This window comes from Scardinius erythrophthalmus (genome assembly GCF_964197995.2).
Source record: "Scardinius erythrophthalmus genome assembly, chromosome: 2".
Taxonomy (NCBI): Eukaryota; Metazoa; Chordata; class Actinopteri; order Cypriniformes; family Leuciscidae; genus Scardinius; species Scardinius erythrophthalmus.
In genome coordinates this window covers 56499436-56524414 of record NC_138222.1, presented here as the reverse complement: position 1 = coordinate 56524414, position 24979 = coordinate 56499436, and the positions used below count along the sequence as shown (strand labels likewise).

Here is a 24979-nt window from a genome sequence, read left to right as displayed (position 1 = left end):
GGTGTGGTTTGGGCGTAATGTGCAATAAACCAATCAGAGCGTCATCTCACATTCCCTTTAAAAGCAGGCGCGCTTGTTCCATGGCGGATTGCTATTATAATGGCGGAATGTCTTGCCACTATTGGTCAAACAGGTGTGATCCGTCATTACTACAATTAGCCTGAATAATTTGGGTAAATGTGTAAGCTAGATTTATGCTTATTTTTTCACATCTTCATGGACACCACAATGATTTCCTTCATGTGGAATATTTTCCCCTGTAATTATGTATGGATTGCAAAAATGGGAACTGCTGTGTCTGTGTAGATGAGAGAAGCAAAGTGTATGCGCGTTGTGCACACGCTACATTATGGCCAAGCATGCGCCCTTAAAATAGCATCTGAATAATGCGCCACTGACTTTAGACTAGGTTTTTCCTGGTCTGTGGCGGAATTGTTTTCTGGAACTGCAAAATAGCACCAGGGAACGTTTGCGCCGGAACACGCCTCCTCTTTTTGCTGAACCGCCCCGGGAGCGCAAGTTCATTCCCTAATTTACCGACATGCGTCTGTGGAGGGAAAAGTCTGCTGTGCGTCGGGTGCAAAATAGGAATGATACATGTGTTGGTGTACAAAGTCAATTGCGCTGGGTGCAAGATAGGGCCCGAAATGTTTAAAGGGCACCTATTATGCAAAATTCACTTTTACATGGTGTTTGAACATAAATGTGTGTTGGCAGTGTGTAAGCAAAACTACCCTAGAATTATAAAAATCCACCCAGTGTTTTTTTTATAATCCCCATAAATCATAAGCACTATCTCAGAATGAGCAGTTCTCAGATTCTATGCAATGTGACGTAGAATTGCACAAGCCCCGCCCACGACGGTTGATTGACACTGGAGTTTGAGCATAGACCCGCCCTGAGTGAGCTGGACCACGAGTCCGCCATTGTTCGACGCTTGAGCAGCTGTAGACAAGAATGTCTCCAAAGCGATTGAGGTGTGTTGTTGTTGGATGTAAGAATGAACATATCAGTCTTCATTTACTCTCGTTGTTACTCGAGGATGGATCAGTACAACTGTTCGTGATCCAGCTTACGGTCTTCCGAGCGATAGGACTAACGTTACTGATCATGGCAGAAATTAAAGTGAGAGCGCGCACTTTATGACAGCTCATCGAGTCATTTTATGGATATAAGGTTTACGAGTTTATTAAGCACCCACTGAAAAGGTGTGTATATATTTGTTTACTGTTAGTTGTAACGAGTGTTTTGTGTATTTCGCTGTGTATGTTGTTGATAATGAAAGGGAGAGAGAGAGAGAGAGAGAGAGAGAGAGAGAGAGTTTATGGATAAGACTTTAATGCTCACTTCTTATACTGTGTTTATTCAGCTCTTACAGTGATTTTCTGGAGTAAAACTAACGCTCATCTTTTGTGTGATGTACAATAAACTTCACTGAACTCATCAGTATATGTTGGTCATCATTCGGGGGGGTCACACAGGGTCTGCTACAGCAGGCTTGTATTGATAGTGGATAAAAGCAGATGACAAGTAAATTATAACCATAATTAAACTAAACTATACCTGTTCTATCTCCATGCAGCATATATTATCTGACTCTATAGGCATTATTGTCCGACTCCGAGTCAAAATGAACACCGCAACTGAGAGTTTCTGTTCTGATATTATCAGATGAGATTGTCCTTGCTCTGAGCGCGAGCTCGTGATGCTCCGCCCCCTGGGCCGTGCAGCAGCAGTTCATTTGCATTTAAAGGGCACACACTAAAACAGCGCGTTTTTCTGAGCCCCAAACAATGACAATTTAAACATGCTGTAAAAAATAATCTGTTGGGTATTTTGAGCTAAAACTTCACATACATACTCTGGGGACATCAGAGACTTATTTTACATCTTGTGAAAAGAGTCATAATAGGTGCCCTTTAAATGGGTGAGTAATTGACAATTTCATTTTGAGGTGAATTATAGATTGATTCAATGACGCCATATCATTTTATAAAAATAATGAATTAAATTAAATTAAATTAATGAATGAACATGAATATTTTTTATTTAATATAAGCCAATAGTTAGGGCCAATTATTAGACTTCATTTATGCCACTTTTGTGCCTCATTACAAAGTCTTTTAAAATAAAACCAATTTTTTGTTTGTGACATCTGAAATAATCTCATCAATTGACAATAGGCTCATGATGATCATATAAAAATAACTGTCTCTCTTTATTTCCAAATATCCCTTCCTAAGAAGTACTAAAACATTAATTTATGGAATTAATAGAATACATTTTCATTGCTGCCAAGAATTATTTATGACAACTAATGATAGAAATTCATTTGCTATTGGCAAGCATCACAAAAGAACTTTACAACAAGGCCATTCGATCTCAATATACTATAGAGTTTTACACATAATAAAAAGGATATGTCAATATTTGTATGAGATTATAAATTAGCATTTTACACTGCTCTCTAAAACACTTGTCTAAACACAACAGGCTTTTCCCAAGTCCTGGCATACACACCACATCCACTTCATGACCTCATCAATGAGTGTGTGTATGTTAGCTTGACTCCCTCTGTCTCTCTGGCACACACACAGAACTGTGCAATCCAATTACGGCCACACTGGCATCCACAGGCCTTGGCACGGTAAGTGTGTGTGTGTGTGTTTTCTGAGTATCCCTGCGTCAGACTCTTAAGGTCAGTGTGTCTGGCTGTGTGTGTTTGCCAGGCATCAGGCAGACGGTGACCCCTCGACCCCTCGTGCTCGTTATGGAGTCCAGACTCAATCTCTTGTTAGCCACTATCGCCTGGCACTAACCGCTCCTGAGCTCTGGCCTCGCTGCCTCAGCACCAGAGCGGATATTTTTATCCGGCTCATCCACAATGCCCTTTCCCCATCTCTTTCTCTCTCCAGCACTCAACCCTATTCCACCTCCCTCACAACCACTCACCTCTCCAGCTGCACGTCAGTCCAATTTGGGTCATCCTGCCCCGAGCCGGGCGCCCCGTAGCCACGCAGCACGGCTACATTAGTGCATACGCAAGCGCACGGATTGGAAATCAGGATAATAGCAGCTCCTCCTGAGACCGAAGACGTCCATGCCGAAGCCTAGAGCGACTTCAGAGCGACAGAGCGTTTGGCGGCCATGTTGGAGGCTGAGGCTCTGAGGCGAGATGATAGATAAAAAGTGGAAAACGCTATTTACGCCTCGAGATGGAGGCTGTGTTTGCTCACTTTCGACCCGATCAGAGAGGGAGAGGGAAGCAACACTCAGCGCGCCTCTTCTGTCACTGCCCATATAAAAGTAGAGGAATCAAGTGTCTCTGACCTAGTGTGATATTTCCTCAGATACTACAAGAGAGAGAGTGTGTGTGGCAGAATAAAGAAAAAGCCAGACAAGAGCATGAAAGTGCAGAGAAAGACAGAGAGCTGAATGATGTGGAGAGTGAGGGAGCAGCAGGAGAGCTTGTCAGAGAAGTAATACAGCTCTATTCATGTCATGACTTTTCGGCCTCTTTCCGCACGCTGGGGCATCACTTACTGTATGTGAACACAGCAAGCTTAAAAAAAGGGAGTCATGTCTGGGCTGTCGGTGGGTTTCTTTTAAAGCAAGCTGCTAGGTCTCTCTTGGGCATCCTTACCGCTCATTTTAATGTCAAAATCTTGTTCTTCTGAGCAGGGCTGAATGCACGGACATGGCATGTGGCCGCTTATATTTCTCACCCAGCATTACAAAACTTTAACAAAATGCTGTTCCTCACGACCGTTCTCTTCTCTGTGCTCCCTGGGAAGAGTTGTGCCCCGTTTGACCTGTCTAGTTCAACAACTGTCAATTTTTTTGTACCTTTTTTCTACTCTCTCTCTGTCTCTTTTAACCTCTACTTTTCTAAATTCCTACCATTTTCTGCCACTGGACTCCTCTTGACACATTTGTCCTGGCATCTGCTGTCTACTATGAGGATAGAGCCAACCTTGTGGTTTAAAGAGTAGGTAATCTGCCTGCAGCATTACCCTGGGACAGTGACCCTACAGCAGGGGTTTTCAAAATGGACTCTGGGGACCTTTGAGGACCACAAGGAAGTGCAAGGGGGTTAGCAAAGAGATTTTTAAAAAATATTTTTTATAAAATGTAATTTTTGGGCTGTCAAAGTTAACTTATGCACTTAAGATATCAATGAAATATGTTTAACTTAAAGGGATTGTTCACCCAAAAAGAAAAATTCAGTCATTAATCACCGTCATGTCGTTCCAAAACCCGTAAGACTTTCGTTCATCTTCGGAACACAAATGAAGATCTTTTTGATGAAATCTGAGAGCTTTCTGTCCCTCCATTGACAGCTACGCAACTGACACTTTGAAGCTTAAAAAAGTTCACAACGAGATCGTAAAACTAATCAATGTGGATTGAGCGGTTTAGTCCAAATTTTCTGGAGACTAGATCGCTTTATATGATGAACAGATTGAATTTAGGCTTTTATTCACAAATAAACATTCATCAGCTCACACATCAGTCATGGAAAACAGAAGCTCAAGCATGTTCACTTGACGTGAGAGAACCAATGAGGTTCATTCTTGTGTTACGCATCACGTTTGAGCTTCAACAAGAACCAATGAGGTTCATTCTCGTGTTATGCATCACATTTGACGTTTGAGCTTCAACAAGAACCAATGAGGTTCATTCTCGTGTTACGCATCACGTTTGAGCTTCAACAAGAACCAATGAGGTTCATTCTCGTGTTACGCATCACGTTTGAGCTTCAACAAGAACCAATGAGGTTCATTCTCGTGTTACGCATCACGTTTGAGCTTCAGCAAGAACCAATGAGGTTCATTCTCGTGTTACGCATCACGTTTGAACTTCAACAAGAACCAATGAGGTTCATTCTCGCGTTACGCATCACGTTTGAGCTTCAACAAGAACCAATGAGGTTCATTCTCGTGTTATGCATCACATTTGACGTTTGAGCTTCAACAAGAACCAATGAGGTTCATTCTCGTGTTACGCATCACGTTTGAGCTTCAACAAGAACCAATGAGGTTCATTCTCGTGTTACGCATCACGTTTGAGCTTCAACAAGAACCAATGAGGTTCATTCTCGTGTTACGCATCACGTTTGAGCTTCAGCAAGAACCAATGAGGTTCATTCTCGTGTTACGCATCACGTTTGAACTTCAACAAGAACCAATGAGGTTCATTCTCGCGTTACGCATCACGTTTGAGCTTCAACAAGAACCAATGAGGTTCATTCTCGTGTTATGCATCACATTTGACGTTTGAGCTTCAACAAGAACCAATGAGGTTCATTCTCGTGTTACGCATCACGTTTGAGCTTCAACAAGAACCAATGAGGTTCATTCTCGTGTTACGCATCACGTTTGAGCTTCAACAAGAACCAATGAGGTTCATTCTCGTGTTACGCATCACGTTTGAGCTTCAGCAAGAACCAATGAGGTTCATTCTCGTGTTACGCATCACGTTTGAACTTCAACAAGAACCAATGAGGTTCATTCTCGCGTTACGCATCACGTTTGAACTTCAACAAGAACCAATGAGGTTCATTCTCGTGTTACGCATCACGTTTGAGCTTCAACAACAACCAATGAGGTTCATTCTCGCGTTATGCATCACGTTTGAGCTTCAACAACAACCAATGAGGTTCATTCTCGCGTTATGCATCACGTTTGAGCTTCAGCAAGAACCAATGAGGTTCATTCTCGCGTTACGCATCACGTTTGAGCTTCAACAAGAACCAATGAGGTTCATTCTCGCGTTACGCATCACGTTTGAGCTTCAACAAGAACCAATGAGGTTAATTCTCGTGTGTCAAGTATGTTCGATTGAGCTTCTGTTTATGAAGACTGCAGAAAGAGGTGCAAGTGAATATGAAGGAGGTAAAAAGAGAGAAAAGAAAGCGTGTGAGAGAAGAAAAGGGCAGAGACAGAAGATGAGCTGCAGGGGCTCTGACCAGCTAGAAATGAGAGAGAATGAGAGGGCAGACACAAAGATTGAGGTGGTGCATGAAGTGATGAATAAAGAAAGGGAGACGAAGGATGAGTGGGAGGAACCAGTGGACTCCGGGCAAGAGATAGATGTGCTGAGGTCAGACACTGAGAGAGGGAGGACGGAGAGGTAGCTGGAAAAAGAAAAAAAAAAGAATAAGAAGAACGGGCAGGGAGACAGGAAAGAGGCGAGGGAGGAGAGAGGAGGAGAGCCAGCAGATGTCACAAAATCATTCATCAAGCTCCAAAACACTTCACCTCCACAATTCACAAGAAGAGAACTATGAAGGCGTACTTGACATATCCACCCACCACAAGAAACCAAAGAATCCAATGTGCTTACCACACGAGCCAATCGTACCAGACACGGATTCATCTACTGAACTCAACAGCCCAAACAAGCCCGCCACAGTCACTGTCACTCTCTGTCGTCCAAATCCAGATCTGTTCAGCAGTGCAGGCAGAACCATCTGTGCTATTCTAAAACTCTGTCACTTTCTGCTGTCTGAGTCCAGGCTGCTTCTTGTGGCCGAGCTGCTGGAGAGACTCTTGCTGAGCTTCTAACCCAGCATGGCATCTCTCTGAAGGGCTGTGGGCCGCTATACTATGCCTTTGCCCAGGCCTTGATGGAGCGTGAATTTTTGGGATGCCAAAAGAGTCTTTAGTCTGTATGAAAAAACACTTAGAGGGATCACAGACACACAATTATAGGATGACTTTCGGTGGTGCTGGTGGGGGGTTCTGTTGATGTCTGAATTGCACAACATGACCATCAACAATGTTTAAAGTCACCCTGTAGTCAATAATTGTATCCCTTAAAACTCATCTTTGATCACAAAAATTAAATATGTAAAAGTTTTTTCCTGTCAAGTAAAATTCGTATACGCGTATGAATATGCTAATTAGCTCCGCCTCCACTCACTCACGCCAGATCAGAGATTCACACTGTCAAATTACTGAGGTAAACGCTGCACAGTGGTATCACAAAGTACAAAGTCGGACACATAATGGTAATTAAATATGATCAGCCTTTGGCTTGATTATGTTATCAAACAGCTAATAATGTGTTGCTAATGTTATACAAACAATCATCAGAAACGCTTTGAACATCTCAGAACATCAGTGGAGAAAGGTATATAGTTCATACACATATACATATACATCATACACGCTATATTGCTAAATCTAACAGATTTTTCATATCCAGGGTTTCTGCAGGTATCTTCAAATTAAATTTAAATGGCTTTTTAATGCCTTTTTTAATGCCATTTTTTTTAATGCCATACATGATCCATCACTAACTACACACACACACATTATCTATCCATCTATCTATCTATCCATCCATCCATCCATCCATCCATCCATCCATCCATCCATCTATCTATATTTGTGCTGTCAATTGATTAAAAAAATGAACTCAATGAATCAAAAAAATTCTGTGATTTAATTATAATTAATTGCAATTAAAAACACTTACATTTTTGTAGGTTTATATCTAGTTTATATATTTTATAATGTAATAATTTCACAGTTAATCTCCAAATTAATGTAAAAACAACATAAAGACAGTATATTTAAAAAAACGTGTTTGATGGCATCTTTTTTATGAATGAAGGTCAGTCTCACTGATACTAACACAGCAATTGATGTCTGAATAAAAATGACATCATTTTTATTCAGACAATCAATTAATCCCCCCCCCCATTTTAAGCATTAATTATAGCCATTCAACATTACAGTGTAATTGAAAGCTATAATTTTTTCAAACATTTATTAGGCTTCAAATTAAATTTAAGTGAACTTCAAATAAATCATCACATAAACCCATAATAAATGTCATATTTACCTGTGCCCTTCCTGTCTAACATTTAAAGAACAATATACAAAAATGATGAACTTGCTACACAAGTTCTTTAGTAATTTTCTCTGTTCCCTTGATTCTTTGATTAACATTAATGACAAATCTAACAGATTTTTCATATCAACAGAAAAATATCTCAAGACACTGTTAATTATATGCTAAAGCCCGTCCGCACGTTGACATGATTGGTTACAAGGTAGTTTGTGACATCAGAAACACCAGCGATTTCAAACCGCGTTTTTGAGACTGTCTTTGTTTCACTGCAGTTTTAAGGAGAAAATACTCAGCAATGGGTTTGATTTATGAAATTGCACATGGTTTGTCTTAAAGAATATTAAAAACACCACATAGACATATAAACAACATTAAATACTTGATTTTCACCACAGGGGGACTTTAAGACCTTAAAAAAAACACTAACTTTTTTGTAATATATACACCACCATTCAAAAGTTAGATTGGGGTCAGTGAGATTTTTTTTTATGTTTTTGAAAGAAGGCTCTTATGCTCACCAAGACAGCATTTATTTGACCCCCCCTAGATGGACCAAGGTCCACACACCATAGTCTCACAAAATCAAGTGTAAAACACTGCATTCCTATAACAAAAATAGTTCCAAGACAAAATTTGTTATTTTTATTAACAATAAAAACCCTTTAAAAATGAACACGGCCCGAACCCCTGTGTAATCTGCATGCTGATCACAGGGCAACATGCTCAACCTGCTGGTGTTCAAAAATTAAGGCAATGGAAGAGCTTAAATGCACAACTGAGGAATGTTTTAAAGAATAAAAATCATAGCTCAGTGTCCTAAGACACATAAAACTACCTTCCAAACCATGACTGCAATTTCAGTGCAAACACGATTTCCATTAAAAGGAAAATAGCTTTCCCTCTGAATGAGAATAATCTATGACCTATGGTTGGTTCTCATTATGCTAATGTCATCTCTGGATATCTTCCATTAGCTTTCTAAATGAGTCTTATCTACATTGTATGTTAAGAATATTTATCTATAACGTAATGTTTTGAAATTGCATTTCACACACTCATAACGACCGTGTAGGAAGTGATATGTACAATATTTAGACTATTACCTGTAGATTAATCGCGCTGCTCATCTTGGCTCTCGGGAGGGATAGTGCCATACTTGTGGAGTTTAGTTTCCCCAACCACTTCTCCACCTGATCCAGGGTCAGCAGACGGTCCAGCCGAGCCAAACCCTCCACATGGAAGGGCAAAAGCAGCACCATGCTGGCCTTCCCTTCCCACAGGCCCAGTTCCAACACCTGTACCATGTTCTCCATGTCCTCGTAGTGATGGTATACGCCTGAGAAAACAGACATTTGGTGGTTTGGATCGCTTAGATGTGTATGCCAATGATAAATGACTGTTGGGACTTACCTGATCTGTGCATCATGGGAATTTTAGTGTATTTGGTACCCAGGAAGTTGCGCAATTCTTGGCTTTCATGGTAGAAGCCTCGATCCCAAAATCCTACAATCAGAAAAATCAACATAAATGAATCAATAAATGAACATGACTTGGGACGTCATGACCCGGGCAATCATTTCCTGACACAAACTATTAGAGAACATTGAGTACCATCATCTTACATTACTAATCTTACAGACAAACTCATCTTTGGATCTGACATACATTGAGACCTTGATGAGTCATATCATACAAAAGAACAATCACAGAAACCATGCCAGAAAAAGAGCGAAAGATAAAAGAAAGAAAAGGCAAGAGGAGGGGTGCAGGGGAGGCAGAGGCATAGGACGTATTATTACAGCCCATTACACCCATTAAATTCACTGACAAAGATGAGATTCGATAAAGAGACTATTAGCAGTATTACAGTCACATGTTCTTTTCCACAGTATTTCCACCTTATTGGATTAGTCAAGGGAAAGATAAAAAATTAGAGAAAAAGAAAGAGCCAAAAAAGCAGTATCAAGTCAAATCAAACACTAAGGATTCATGCAAGACACTATGGGGTTAAGCCAGGCCGTGTTATTGTATTTCTCTGCACCAGAAGCCCTATATTGCTCTTCAAGAGGAGAGAAGAGACAAAAAGATAAGACAGTCAGTGGCTTCTGCAACTCAATTTGAACCTTGACACTTGTTATTTAGACCTACAGTCGCCTCAGAAACTATTTGGACACTTAAAATGTCTAAATATCATTGTGTCAGATAAAAAAAAAAGTGTCAAAGTGTCATCGGAAAAAATATACTAGAGCTTATTTTTAATATGTTCCTTGAGGTTCAAATATAGTGTTAATAAAACAAATACATATTTGGAAAAACTATAAATTTCAACTAGGGCTCGCATAGACTAGTCGAGTAGTCGATAGATCGACTACTTCAACCAGTAGTCGACGCTGTCGGAAACAATCGACTACTCGAGCGTCCATTAGCCTAAACATAAATGAATTAAAAATGGCGAACGCCACCAACAGACACCACGCGTCAGATGTGTGGAAGAACTGCATCAAGGATGACAAAAATATTGTAATTTGGCCAACTCTGCAAGAGGCCGTTCACATATTGCTTCTAAAAACGTGTGGAAAGCGCGCGCGGCCGTGCCGCTGTCTCCTACAAGCGCTTGCGCTCCCGTGGCGTCTGTCGTTGCTATGCAACCAAACTGCGCTCTACATGATGACGAAGAAGTATCATTCAGCAAAGGATTAATTTATTTCTAGCCCTTGCATTAGCTTTACTACTAGATATATTTCTGGAGATGAGAAGGAAAAACCCGACTGGACAAACTAGCGCACCACGTCCGTTGCTTTCATTATGAGCGCGCTCGCCGCGCGCCTACATTTGAAATAACGACCTTGAGCGCGGAAAAGACGCGATATGTGAACGGCCCCTAGAAGCAGACGTCTGAAATTAAAGGCAAGAACGGCTATTTATTTGGCTTTAGACTGTTACATGAAAATTTAAAAATGAAATGTCATAATTATAACGTTTTGAGAGTTTACTTATGTAATTGTTGCATTAGGCTATGAATTAATAAATGTTTATTGATAAGATCTAGCTATTTCATGTCTTTTCATATACAGTAGCATAAACGACGAGTAGTCGAGTAACTCGAGTATTGTTTTGATAAGAAATCGACTAGTAGAAATCAGTAGTCGTGCAACCCCTTTTCAACACTCATTCTGAGCCTCTATCTGTTTTTAAGGCACGGCTCCTTTAAGGCTTTTCAGTAAGCGGCCACTGTTATGATTGGCTAACGTCACTGCATAGGAAACAGTATCAACGCACACTCGCTACTGAACACCGGTAAGTGTTTTGAAAACTTTATCCATATAAAACCATCATTTACAGATAAAGCATTATGAAATCATTTACTTCAGTTTGTGCTGCAGCTGCTGTCAGATTGAATACAGTCGCTGCTTCATCTTTCAACAAGAGTTTCTTTGTGAACTCTCCATTACACTGAGCACTGATTAGAACAAGACTCCAGCATGTGGGTGAGACAATGCACAAAAAAGAGAGAGAGAGACAGATCTCCAGCGAAAGTTCTTTCACTCTTTCATTAGTCCTGTTGTCGACAGACTCAAGTGTCAGAAACTGAACACGCATCTGTAAACTGTATCAGTGTAGACAGCGTCAGTGATTATAATGGGTTTTATGTTTTTGAAGTGACACTCACATCCAGTGTAATCAAATGTCAGTCGTTAAGCGACTGAACGCCAGTGGGCGGAGCCTATGGTGTGATGATGTAGAACTATTCATCGATGTCAATGTCTGGAGGCAGGCATATGCAAATGTATTTGCCCGTGTGACATTTGATGTCTCATCTCATGACCCCATTAACTTTGAACATAGACACTAAAGATACTTTCAGATTATGTACTTGGATAGACGGAAGAACTTTTCTGATCTACTGTATGATGAAGTGCTCTAACATCGGGAGGAAAAGAAATGAACGCTTTTATTCAGCATGCATGCATAATATAGATCAAAAGTGACATGCATAATGTTACGAAATATTTAGATTTCCTTTAAATGCTGTTCTTATGAACTGTTAAAAAAATCCTGAAAAAATTGCATCACAGTTTCTAAAAAAATATTAAGCAACACAACTGTTTTCAACATTGATAATAATAAGAAATGTTTCTTGAAACTAGCACCAAATTACAAAGTCACCTGATCGCACGTCTGCATGTATAGCTTTAGTTTATCCAGGCCTCTGTTTTGTTGTGCCTTAAACAGGAATGTGCCACCCAAGATGAAATTTCCATAATCACCTTTAAACACTCCCGGTCCCAAAACCACTGCTTTCAGCATTAAACATCCTCAACCGGAGGAATTCAAAACATATCCTTTACAGATAATTAGGAATACCATTAACAAAATCAGAAAATAAACAAAACAAAGAGACAGAAACTTGGTTAGAATTCCTCTTTAAAGAAAAGCGCCTGGTTTTATAAACCCGAGACGAGACGTTCAACTGTCATTTATTATGAGAAACACCTGACCCTGTGTAAGGAAAGCAAACCTCTCCGGTCGGCCCCGTGCCAAGCTTTGCATGCGCCTCAATGGTATGTTAGCAGTTCCCTTTGAGCTTGTGAACACAAGCCAAGAGCCAGAGCAGTTGGATTTCAATAATTATACAGGGGGATGAAATTTGATCAGTCTAAAGTTCAAAACACATGGCATGGTATCTGTCAGTTATTATGGGGTGGCAAAGCTCTTGGAACTGCAAGCATTAAAAGGGGAATTCTGCCATGCGAGTTTCTGAAATGCCACACAAGGATTCTTGTCACTGCGGTCTTGGCTGGCAATCAAAAGAAAGAAAAACATCCTGGGAGATTCTGTGACTGAAAGAGAGAAACAGTGACCCGACGAGCATTCACAAGAGAGGGACGCTCATACCTTCTTCATTAATTACAGAGCGTAAAGACAATGCGGCTATTGTGTGGTTTTGCATCTTGAAACCTCTCTCATGCCCATGTTCACTAATAACCGTGCCACAAACAATAAAGCTAAAGCGCTCTGATTTAAAGCACGTTCCTCTTCTCTCGCCAGATCCTTTGGTGCTCTGCTGAAGTGTATGTGCTTGTTTTGGGGCTTGCTGTACAGAGCACAAAGACTGAGGTAATGAGCTGAGCGAGTGTTGTGTCTGCCACCACAACACACCCCGAACGGGCCTAAAGTTCCCTCTGTCTTTCTCGTTAAACCAAAAATCTCTCATCTTTCACCCCTGTCTTTCTTTTCCCTTCACACCTGTGGCTCTCCATTTGCCCCCTGCTATGAGCTCCGATCCAGTTCTCCATGGTGTCTGCATATTTGTTTTAGTGTACCTGGAATTAAGAATTGTACATACACGGGAAGCATGTAGCCTGTACGGGAGTGAATCCCCTAATTTATCGTTCCATGTGTGTACGGAACACAATTCACTCCTGAAATTGGGACGATTGACGGCATAGCAAGTTCTGGCGTCTTGCAGGTTTGGTATCCGCTATTAATTAGGGATGTAACGATACCCTTATGTCACGATTCAATACATATCATGATACTGAACTCACAATATGATATTATTGCGATACTCCAAGACATATGGTAAAAGATTAACAAAAAAAATGTACTGTTGATTACAATGCTAAATTTTAGATTACATACGGGGTGTAAATGAATTGGCTTGGACTTGGTGCTGGAAACCCACAGCACAGGACAATAGAGACACCAGAATAAAAATATTCACGATTCTATATTATATATCTATATTGTTACACCCCTACTATTAATATTACAGCAACAAAAAACTCATTATGTTCTGCAATTTTAACATAACCATCGTCTACAGAGTTTTATGTTAGGAAGGCTGCTTCACAGAGAGCACACTTGAAGTGTTGCCATGTCACTAATTAAAAGTGTTTTTGGGCTTCTTGTTTGAGCTTGAGTCATAAAGCGATATAGTTTATGGAGTTAATAAAGTATGTAGCTGTGGGTCATGATTTTTTGGTCTTGCTTTCAATATTAAGCATTTGGATTTATCTCGCTTTATAATGGGCTTGTTCGCTGTTTTTGTCAAGGAAGATCTGGCAACACAATTGAGTCAAGACTTGAACCGCATGCAAACAGAAGAGGGACACATCTCTGATGCACATTAAAATATGTCATTAACAAGTTGTTCGGTTCTGTACACACTGCATAGAATTTTTGGGAGTTAATTTCGTTGTAGAATGTGGTTGTCACTCCCGTAAATTACTGTGTGTGTATGGAATGGGAATAAGCACTAAAAGGGGAAAATTTAACTGCTTTGTGTATGTGGCCAATAAAACATTTGTAACTTACTCCCTAAAAAAAGCAAACTATTAATTCAAATCCACTTGAAACGGCCCACGCATGATTGAACGGTCCAGGAGAACAGAGAAAACTGCTCTCAGATTAACAACGAGAGTAAAAGTCCACAAACGCCCCATCAGAGAGGCAATGAAAAAGCTTCGGACAAAGTTAATATTGCACAGGCGACTAAATGAATTACTATAGAACCCTGAAGCGGTGCGACTACTGACTGCTTTTAAATTATAAATCCAAACTATGAATTCAATTTTCATAATCTCATTCACAGGGCCCAATCTATTGTCTGATCTAATTTGTATATTTCATCGGCTGAATTAATGAACTTCCACCGACTCCCGCTTCTTGCTTGAGAATGGGAAAAAAAAATACGTAATTAAGTCAAAACATAAAACAAAAGAAATTAATTAGATTGCTTATCAACCCAAAATCAATCCAAACTTTATTTCCTGTTGCGTTTGGTAGTAGAGAGAAGCTCTCCTCCCACCGCCCCGTTCCCATCGCTCTGTGTTTAAAATAGGATCAAAGCACCTGCCAGTATTACTCAGACAAAGAAATCGATGAGTAGAACAAGACTCCAGCATGTGGGTGAGACAATGCACAAAAGAGAGAGAGAGAGAGAGAGAGAGAGAGAGAGAGAGAGAGAGAGAGAGAGAGAGAGAGAGAGAGAGAGAGAGAGAGAGAGAGAGAGAGAGAGAGAGAGAGAGAGAGAGAGAGAGAGAGAGAGAGAGAGAGAGAGAGAGAGAGAGAGAGAGAGAGAGAGAGAGAGAGAGAGAGAGAGAGAGAGAGAGAGAGACAGATCTCCAGATCTCCAGTGAAGTAGAACAGCGGCATGTTAAAAACTCATTTTAAGCCCTTCAAGCATATTTAACGTCTCTTCTTGGAACTGACAAGAAACTTAAGTATTGTTGAACTGTCTCTGATTTGACTAAACATGGCACTACATGTACTCCACAGCTTTTGTGTGAATACAATATTACTACTATTACTGCTCAATAATAACAAGACACGAAAACCACCATCTCTAGAGTGTGTCAAAAAAATTTTCCTTTCAGTTGGGTTCAAGGTTAAAGATACTAAATCAGAGCCTTGGCTTAGTGGTTAACATGCACGGTCTTACACATTTAACCACAGTGTTCATGCGGATTTAAACCTAGCTCAAACGGTAGAGTATGGTGCTAGCAACACCAAGGTCATGGGTTCAATTCCCATGGATAATGCATGAACTGATAAGTTGCTTTGGATAAAGTGTCAGCTAAATGCATGTGAATAATGTATGCAATACTGTCTAAATGAACCAAAAATGACAGAAGACATGTTCTGTGCATATTATGCAAATGTTCCCAATTGCATGGATTTGAATAACCAATTTATTTCGGATATGACAAAGACAATGCCATTCGCAGGTCATGTGACAATAATGCAGTATGCAACTGTTCGTTGTTGTATAATAGAGGTCCAAAAATACTTTTCTACAGTAGTCAGATACAGTACTGCACTCTATGCAGTTAACAAAAGGCTAGTATTGTATTAAAGGGATAGTTCACCCAAAAATGGAAATGTATTGCATATCAATGGCATGTCAATCATTTCGCTTCATAAGACCTCAATGTATCTCATGTATCTGTATCTTTTTGTTTTTTTGACTCCCAAAGTGACGGTAACCATTGACTTGCATTATATGAATCACCAAGGCCCACAGTTTCAGCTAAAAATCTTTACTGTTCTACTGAAGAAAAAAAGTCACCTACATCTTGGATTGCCTGAGGGTGAATTAAATTAACAGCAACTTTTTGGGTGAACTATCCCTGGCAATAGCCAATCACTGGAGGGCAGGAGATGCAGACGATCATTACTACATTATTTAAGATGACACCACCTCTCCTGGGAAGATTAATAGGCTCTTCCTGATATACTGGAGATGGTGTGTCATCAACCCTGAACATGTGAACTACTGTCCCATTTGTGAAAGAATCATTCTTTTGAACCGATGCTTTGACGACTTGTTCAGAACGATTCACAAAGCGTTTGATTGTAGTTTGGATTGTAGTTCATAGTTTAAAAAATTATGAATCATTTATTCCAACCAACTCGCTGTAAAACAAAAGTTCAACAAAATGAATCAGACTTCCCAGTGTGAACACAAACAGGTGTGTATACAGAACACAAATAAATACAAACACATATGTTGTAAACACATGCGCCTCACAGGTGCATCTGCTACACCGACATAAATCACTGTAATCACACACACGTATGTTTTGCACACCCCCTAAAGTGTGATTCCTTATCCTCCAAGCTAATTTTCACCTTCAGCATCAGTCGTGCAACTGCTTATACTCCATTTATCAAGCAGCAACACAATCTGTACAAGCAAATTCTCCAGCACGCAAGTGAGCGGAAGCCCAGCGGTGCTACGACTACTCCGTCTGATCCTGTTTGGCTCAAATATCAGTTCTTGCCCTTTTTTTAAGAAAAACATTGATATCTGTGAGTGTAAAAGTGTTTTAACTCCACACTGACCCTGGAATTGGTAGAGAACTGGAATTGTACGAAAATGTTAACCGTTCACATTCTTAAAACAGTTAATGGTAGCCTGAAATTATCTGAGTTGCACTATGAGTTGCAACTCATACTAGTGAGGATTTCGATTAATCCCGATGACTCTTTTGAATTAGTTCACCAAAAATATGTGTACACCGATTTGTATTTTTTTTTGGGGGGGGGGGGGGTGTCTTTGCAATCTTTATACAACAGTTAAAAAATGTAGAGCATAACAGAGGTGTTCCTGAATAAATCAGTGTTAAAGGAATAGTTCACCCAAAAATGTAAATTCTGTCATTAATTACTCACCCTCATGTCATCCAAACCAGTAAGACTTTCATTCATCTTCGGAACACAAATGAAGATCTTTTTAATAAAATCTGAGCCAGTTTTATACTCTCCATTGACTTTTTTTCTGCAGTCTTCATTTCTTTCACTTTTTCTGTCCTCGAACATAAACAGAAGCATAAACATTGGTTCTTGCTGAGGCTCAAACGTGATGCGTAACACGAGAATGAACCTCATTGGTTCTTGCTGAGGCTCAAACGTGATGCGTAACACGAGAATGAACCTCATTGGTTCTCGCTGAGGCTCAAACGTGATGCGTAACACGAGAATGAACCTCATTGGTTCTCGCACGTCAAGTGAACATGCTTGAGCTTCTGTTTACCACAACTGATGTGCAAATAAAAGCCTAAATTCAATATGATAATCATATTAAGCAATCGCATCTCTTCAGAAAATTTGGACTAAACCACAATTCAAATGGATTAGTTTTACAATCTCTTTATGAACTTTTTGAAGCGTCAAAGTGGTAGTTGGTAGCTGTCAATGGAGGGAGAGAAAGCTCTCAGATTTTATTAAAAAGATCTTAATTTGTGTTCCAAAGATGAACGAGAGTCTTACGGGTTTGGATGACATGAGGGTGAGTAACTAATGACAGAATTTACATTTTTGGGTGAACTATCCCTTTAAATGATTCAATGAATCACTTCAATTCAATGAAAAACAGTGGCTGCGTCCAAAATAGTCCATCATGCACACTTCAGAATCTCACCGGAAGTAGTAGGTCATTCTAGTACTCTTTGCCTTCGTGAATTCTGACATACTACTTTTGTCACATACTGTTTTTATTTGTTGTTGTTTTTGCCTGCTATATAGTAGGGAAGTATGTGATTTCGGATGCAGCCAGTCCCTTTTTTTTTTTTTTGCTGAATGAATCAGTGTTTTTGAACAGATTGGTTTAATCACTGATTTAAATCCCACATGAATTAATGGTTCAAGTCCCAGTGCTGTTAGAATGTACATCAGCGCTCCTGGAAAGCCGCTCTGCCAATCAGATCACAGAGCCGTACTATTAACAAACTATTATTCATTTATATTTAAAATATGCATATATACAAATTTTTCATGTCTACAATTAATTCAAAAACACTGATTAGTTCACAAACAAAGCATCGCTAAGAACTCAAATGATAAAAAATAATAGTATTCACTTCCCACAGGCCATTTAAGTAGAGCCAGGTTTTCCAGTGCATCAGGCAAGATGAGGCCATGAATTTTGCAATGCAGTCTGGCCACTGTCCAAACACATAATGGACCATAAAGCTTGAAGATTAGACACAACTATCCTGATCCTCTAAGTACAGTAGACAAGCCGCACCTTCAGTAAAGCTCTGTGTTCCTAAAGCATGCTATTCACAGAAGCTTTAGTCCTTCTTCATCATATGCCATGTCCTGTGATATGTCATTTGCAGTCAGTGATGAAAATAACTCTTTAGCCATGTTCACACCGCCAGCGACTTTGTCGCTGTATGTCGCTAGTCTCTGTACAGTGAAGTCGCTTGTGGGCGTTCGTAGTGCTGTCGCTCTAATGTTATTGGTAGATTGCACGTCTGGCCATATCTATACAAAATACCATCATAAGTGAAATATACAACTATATCATTTTAATTTGACTAGGAGTTAGGCTCAAAAGAAACAGTATGCTGTTGGGAGAGTGTTTTTATATTACCATAGCATTGTTCAGTGGATTAAATCATTTAGCCTACTGGATTAATGATCGATCAATCAACAGATTAACTCATACTGTCATAAATGACTAAAACGTCATTCGAATTTGACAAATAATCAATTTTCTTGTCCCTAATAGACAAGATAATGCAGGGGAAACGAACTGCAGCAGTGCTAAACTTGCATCATAAAATTACAACACTCGTACTAAATGTGTGTATTAAACTCACTGAGACTGTCGACAGTTTCTTTTCCATGCATCATTTTATTATATCCATGTATGTGGTTACAGCCAAATCATTTAAAACAGTGAAATCGCACTCGAACTCTTCTGTCTTGCCTGCACTCGAGACGGTGACGTGAGCTGAACTCCACTGAAAGGCTTCTTTCCTATTGGTTGTCGCTCGCGAAAATCGCTTCTCATTTGCATAAAGTTGAAATTTCTGAACTTTTGTCGCGCGTCTCGTGTCGCTTGACGCCCACATTCTGTCGCCAACGGTCACTGTCGCTCACGTCGCCGGAAGTCGCCAGCGCTCCATTGAAATTAATGGGATCATGTCGCTTTGTCGCTGCGTGTCGCTGGCGGTGTGAACGGGGCTTTAGACTCAATGTTATATTAGAACAGAATTGTGCTCTACCATTATATTAACCCAGCTAAACTAGTTTCCAACCTATTGTTTCTTCTCACCTTTAAAGCGCAGTGCATTGGCTAGGATCACGGCTCCAGGTTTGGTCTCGAGCGCTTGTTCCAAAGCTGCTGTCTCTTCTCCATCCATCCCACTTTTAGCCCAGGACTGGAGCATCTCCATGTCAGTCTCTTTCTGTGCATCCTCCAAGGCCACATGCTGCAACCCAAAGTGGGTCTGGAGCTTCTCCAGAAAGCTCTTCTCCAGTTCAGGGGCTTGTTTGGAAAACAGTGCAGAGGAACTGTGCAATGTGTAGCTGGTTCCATTAGCTTCACGCACAGATTTCAGCGCCCTGGTCAAAACTTCTGCAACCGCTTTCTCATTTTTGGTGATCCTCAGGAGATCATGAAACTGGGCTACTGTGGATCCATTAGCTCCACCTCCTAGAGCCAGCAGAGAGTTGGCCAACAGAAGCGGGGAGATGATGGTGTTGGTCTTGGAAGCGCCGATGCGGATCGACCTGTACAGCTGCAGTCCCAGGCTCCAGGTGGGGTGATGTAAGCTGGAGATTTCTGGCTGAGGCGAGCCTTGAACTTTGGGTTCCTGTGGAGTAGATGACCAGACGCTCTGTAGAGCCAACATTAGTAGAGACAGGAGAGGAACAAGAGACATGGGCAGCATTGCAGGTCTGGAGAGAAAGAGAAAGAGAAGAAAATATAAAATTATTCTACAACTGTATAGTATCTTAGGGGCCATTCACACAGATTGCATTTTCCATTCCACAGCACAGCGCTACTTTTCCATTGTTTTTCAATGTAAATACGCTAAATACTCACATCTTTTGCAGCGTCTCGTGCATAACACTGCGCTCAAGTTATTAGAAATTCAACTTTTAAAAAAACTGTTTTTTCCCCCTATCCAATGCCTAAGTTCTGCGAAAACAAAAACGCACACAGTGTGAATGGCCTCTTAGGCTCAACATTAAATTCAAACTAATCTCATTTAATTCATTAAAACATGTTGTATTGTGCATAACTCATTGGTGCATATAATTCAAAAGAATAAAAGTGTCTGTCTCCTTGCTTCGCCTCTGAGATTTCTTTTGATTATAATGATTTTGTTAAAAACACTTTACCCTTTTCTGGTATAACGCCCACTTTTCAGTCTAATCAATTTTCTATGGACAATATCAAACCCCGTCCAAAAAAAAAATAATTCTCTCTCTCTCTCTCATTTCACAAATGCAAGATTATATTAAAGTCCTGAATCCCAAGGATGGATTACGGTCCTGTGAGGCCCCACGGCACCAGTTTTTTGGAGACCCCCCAAAATTCATTGATTTTAATTATATTATTGGCAAACATTCAAACAGTGTTTGACTATCTATATCAATTTACATTTGCAGTGCCTTGCTTCTGGATGATTCAGAAACCTCAGCTCAAGGGCCCGGTGCCCACCCCATAGAACAACAATATTCTAAAGGAAAAATTAAATAATTCTCAGTTGCCTTAAAAAAATGATGTGGTTAACAGAGTTTACTCCAAAATACCATAGTGACCACAGTACAATAAAAAATAAATTAATATGACATATACGTTCTGAAACCTTCTGAATGTCTGAGATTCCGTTTAAATGTATTATAGTTTTGCAGTAGTAGCAACTGCTAAATGTGGTTTCTGTGGTGATTTTATACGACTGTCCCTCTAATCCCGACGTCCAATTCGTTTTCCAGACAGTTGCATTGCTGATAGGGCATTAAATAGTAACCAGGCATCCTCATGACCCATACATCTCTAAAATCAACGTTACAATCCTCTTAAAACCATGAACCGAACAGAGTCCTCCGGAAATTTCGCTTTATATCCGAGAGATCACAGAAAAGACCGAGTAAACAAACCAGTTAAATAACAGCAGACGTCGGAGGATATTATACAGGCGGAACAGTAGATGTTGGTTTTTGCGCTTGCTGTGCGAGAGCAGCTGTTCCGTCTGCTCGGAGAACTGAGGGGCAAAAACACAAAGTGAAAAAGTTCCTTGTTTGCCTGTACCGTTAATTAATTAAAGCTTCCTTCTTTCCTCTGGCTTCTTCTGCGGGTTTTGAGCTGAAAGGAACTGACAGAGCAGGTTCAGACGTGATAGAGGAGGGTCTTTTCACAGTTTGCTCACTTTTCTACTATGCTCTCTCTCTCGACTCAATCCGGGTATTTTTCAGCTTTCCAGAAATCGTGCATTACATAAGCCTCATTTTCTAGCAGATCTATACCTAAATAAGGCATTCTTGTTTACCGAGACATTTTTGTCTATCAGTGTTACACACCATAAAAAGCGTCAGAGCGCATTATTTTTTGTGTGTGTTTTGACCTTCAAAATTGACAAAAGCTGTGTGTGTTTTTTTACGCAACTGGTTGGTTCCCTCAGCTGTACCTCGAGGAAAGCACGCAGTTACAAAAGTGACCGAAAGGAGGCGCGCGCGGACTACTCTGCCCCGGCCCAACATAAGGTCGACTTGTCCTATAATAGTGTGTCATGTATCCACCCGCGAAAGCATTAAACACACTCCTCTTCCTTCTGATTTACATTTCAAGCTCCCAGTTTTTGGATTTCAGCTGTGACATTTTCCAACATCCTCAGAGGAAGCTTCATTTAAAAACAAAACAAAAAAACAGCTGAGGTAAAGTTCAAGATTAGTCAAGTTGAACTGCAAATTGATCAATGAGCAGATAGATAGCACTAGCAGGCAGAATCAATTGATGTTTAGATACTCAGAGGCGGTGGAAAAGGAGGATCAGGCCTGGGGACAGACTCTCAGATCACGGCAAACACGCCGCAACACTAAACAGCCTGCTGGGACATGACAGTACATAGACTTTGCCAATTACTCCTCTAATCCACATCACACTCTCAGATAGTCGTCTACAAAGCACACGCTAGCAAATACACAAGTGCACTCTCAGTGCTTCTGTGTGGCTGTCACACACACACCGTAGCTTGCACTCATATGTTGTGATGGCTAATTAGACATACATATGCTATTTGAATCTAAAGCTGTCAGAGGCCTCACAGTGCATTCACCCCCGACGTGCGCACGCTGATGGAAATACGCCCCTCCTTCACACACACGTGCACTAGGGGTAATGATGACTAATGTGTGACTGGTCATGGCTGCTTGCTTCATGTGGAGGATAGGTGTAACTGGATACGTCTTAAGCATCTCTGTGGGAGCCGCTGCCTTAAGGACACTGGCAGAACATCACGGTCATTGGAGCCTGTAATTAGTTGCTCTCTCATACTGGTCTACAATCACCCCCTCCCTGTTTTCAAATCAAAACCTTAGTGGTTATAAGAGCCACAGTCAAACAGATCAGGTTCTCACAGTCAGGCGAGACTATAATGAGCAGGTTTCACAGATACAGCGGCCCAGGTGATCCATCTACCGCGGATGCTTCGCACATAAACGAGTCCCCGGGGAAACTTCCCAAATCCCTGTACACCTTGTGGGAGATTTGCATCTTCCCGGGGTGTCACCTTTCACCGGTGCGACACCTTTGCTACTCTTACATCCAGCCTTTGGCCTCCTAGACGCTCCTTCACACCCTTAATGTTCATTTCACCCCTACAGTTGTAGCAAGGAGTGGCTTTCCGTTGATGTTTCTCAAATGCATCGCAGGATCTTATTTCCACTTAGCAGGTCATCCACGTACACAGATTTTCTACATGAGCCTCGAAGTAGGTTTGTGGGTTAAATGTTTGGCCTCGGGGCATGACTACGCTGGATTAGAACATCTAAAAGGGAATGTATAGCTTGTTAATGTTGATTTGTTTATGAAGATCTCATATTCTGAGGCATTATACAGAAATGAAAAGGAGTGACCTGAACATCACAGAAAGCTTCGACTTAAACAAGGGATGCACCAATAAGGAGATTTTGGCAAATAAGCCAATAATTATTTTCATGTTATGGCTAATAACCAATAAATGGCTGAGAGTATAGAACTGTAATTTTCATCTAGGCGTAAAAAAAGATTTGTACATTTAAAAAAAAATCATTACAATCTAAAATCAAAGTCACAATTAAATTTAAGGAGAAAATTAAGAGTAGAGAAAAGAATATTCATTTTGAGATCTGCATTACATTTAACAGTTATTTAATTAGAGGGTTTTTCAAGATTTACTTTTGATGGCAAAGGTATATTCTATATGTAAAACTAGAGGAAATGAGCATGCACAAACATGAAATACTGGTTAATATTCTTTAATATTATATATTATAAAAAATACTCTAATTTTGGCAGATAACTGATACGGTACCCATATCGTGCCTTTATCTATATCACCCTAGCATTGTGGCAGTGAGTTTTCCACAGGCAAGCACCACTAACACTTCAGAATGTGTAAAAATCTGGTTTACTCTGCTATTTACCTTATTATATGCCTCCCTAAAGGGCACAAATCTGCTTCAAATATGTTGGACGTCTTTATAGTGCCAGAGACAATATACAGAAATATCTGACGTTTACCATTCAGCTTAATTGATTTTCCTCATGGATGCTGTCTTGTAAAACATACAGAGACCCAAATTCACAGTTCATCTTCCAGCCTCTTCTGGACACCTTTAAGCCAGAGTATTGGTGTCCGTCCAGTCTCATAACCCGCAAAACGCTCTGCCAGCGACAGGAGACGAGAGGCAGGGCGAATGACATTTACGGTACAATAGGCCCCTGATTTACTTTCCGTACGAGCCTGTAGACAGTAAAGCTCTCTCCCACACACACACATACACACCTTTACTGCAGGGTCTTTTTATATGTTGGAGCCATTTCAGGACAAACAGTGGGGTTGGGCTCCGCCAGTTCATCATCATCATCATCCCTGACCCGTGGGCCCCGCCGGTCCCGTTTCACGCTTAGTCTCCCATATACTGTATGCTGGTTTCAGAGCAGTCGCTCTCACATGCATTCAAATTCCCATCATAATGAGAGCTTCTGGAATACGGCTCTGAGATCAGCGTTAAAAGAGAAGATCTGTCAACACCCCGTTGTGCTAGTTTGGATCCGAGTGCGTTGAGTGACGGACCTATGGCGCGTTTCCCAGTGCTTTTAATCCATGATGACTCTATGGGTCTGACCCGTAGCAGCAAGTAGGCCTGAAAAGAACATAAACACATGTATTTCCTCCGTCTCTCCCTTTCTTTCTCACTCTCTCATTCATACAAATACTCACCCAAGGGTGTATACAGGAGCGGAGGTCTGGATAGCTAAAAGAGCACAAACACACATAGACGCAGTTGGGGGGAAAACATGTTCACAATTGTCAGAAATCACAGCGCCATCTGTTCTCTGTCTCAGATGTTTCCAGGCAGAGGCTCGAGGATTTTCCTGCGAGACGAAGCAAACCGGGCGGCCGACCCTCAGGGCGATCCCGAATCAAGAACAAGGGTGTCGGGTGAAGGGAGCAGATGACAGAGGTGGTGTTTTTCTGTAACGCCGTCTGGTTAAAGCACACATAGGCAGAGAAATATACATAAACCATGCCTGACATAAGATTTTTTATTTTATTTTTTAAACTGAAACGGTTCAACATTTAAACAAAATATGTATAAAAAGGTGCATATA

General features: G+C 40.6%; 1 protein-coding gene across 10 annotated transcripts in view; it reads right to left on the bottom strand.

The window, feature by feature from the left end:
- Positions 1 to 24261, bottom strand: part of serpinh2 (serine (or cysteine) peptidase inhibitor, clade H, member 2) — a 35301-nt gene extending 11040 nt beyond the window's left edge. For 2 of the 10 annotated variants that reach the window (XR_014029373.1, XM_081355764.1), the window contains exons 1-4: positions 21416 to 21561; positions 19430 to 20055; positions 9271 to 9363; positions 8964 to 9196 (exon numbers count right to left, since the gene is read on the bottom strand). Coding sequence is in view for 8 of the 10 variants with exons in the window: in XM_081355764.1 (XP_081211890.1) it covers positions 8964 to 9196; positions 9271 to 9363; positions 19430 to 20048 (945 nt within the window). In the remaining 2 variants the exon portion in view is untranslated. Of the gene's footprint in view, positions 1 to 8963; positions 9197 to 9270; positions 9364 to 19429; positions 20056 to 20203; positions 20300 to 20972; positions 21017 to 21264; positions 21855 to 24149 lie in introns of those variants that run through there. The other 8 variants (XR_014029372.1, XM_081355769.1, XM_081355767.1 and 5 more) reach the window with 8 other exon arrangements.
- Positions 24262 to 24979: the final 718 nt, after the last annotated feature.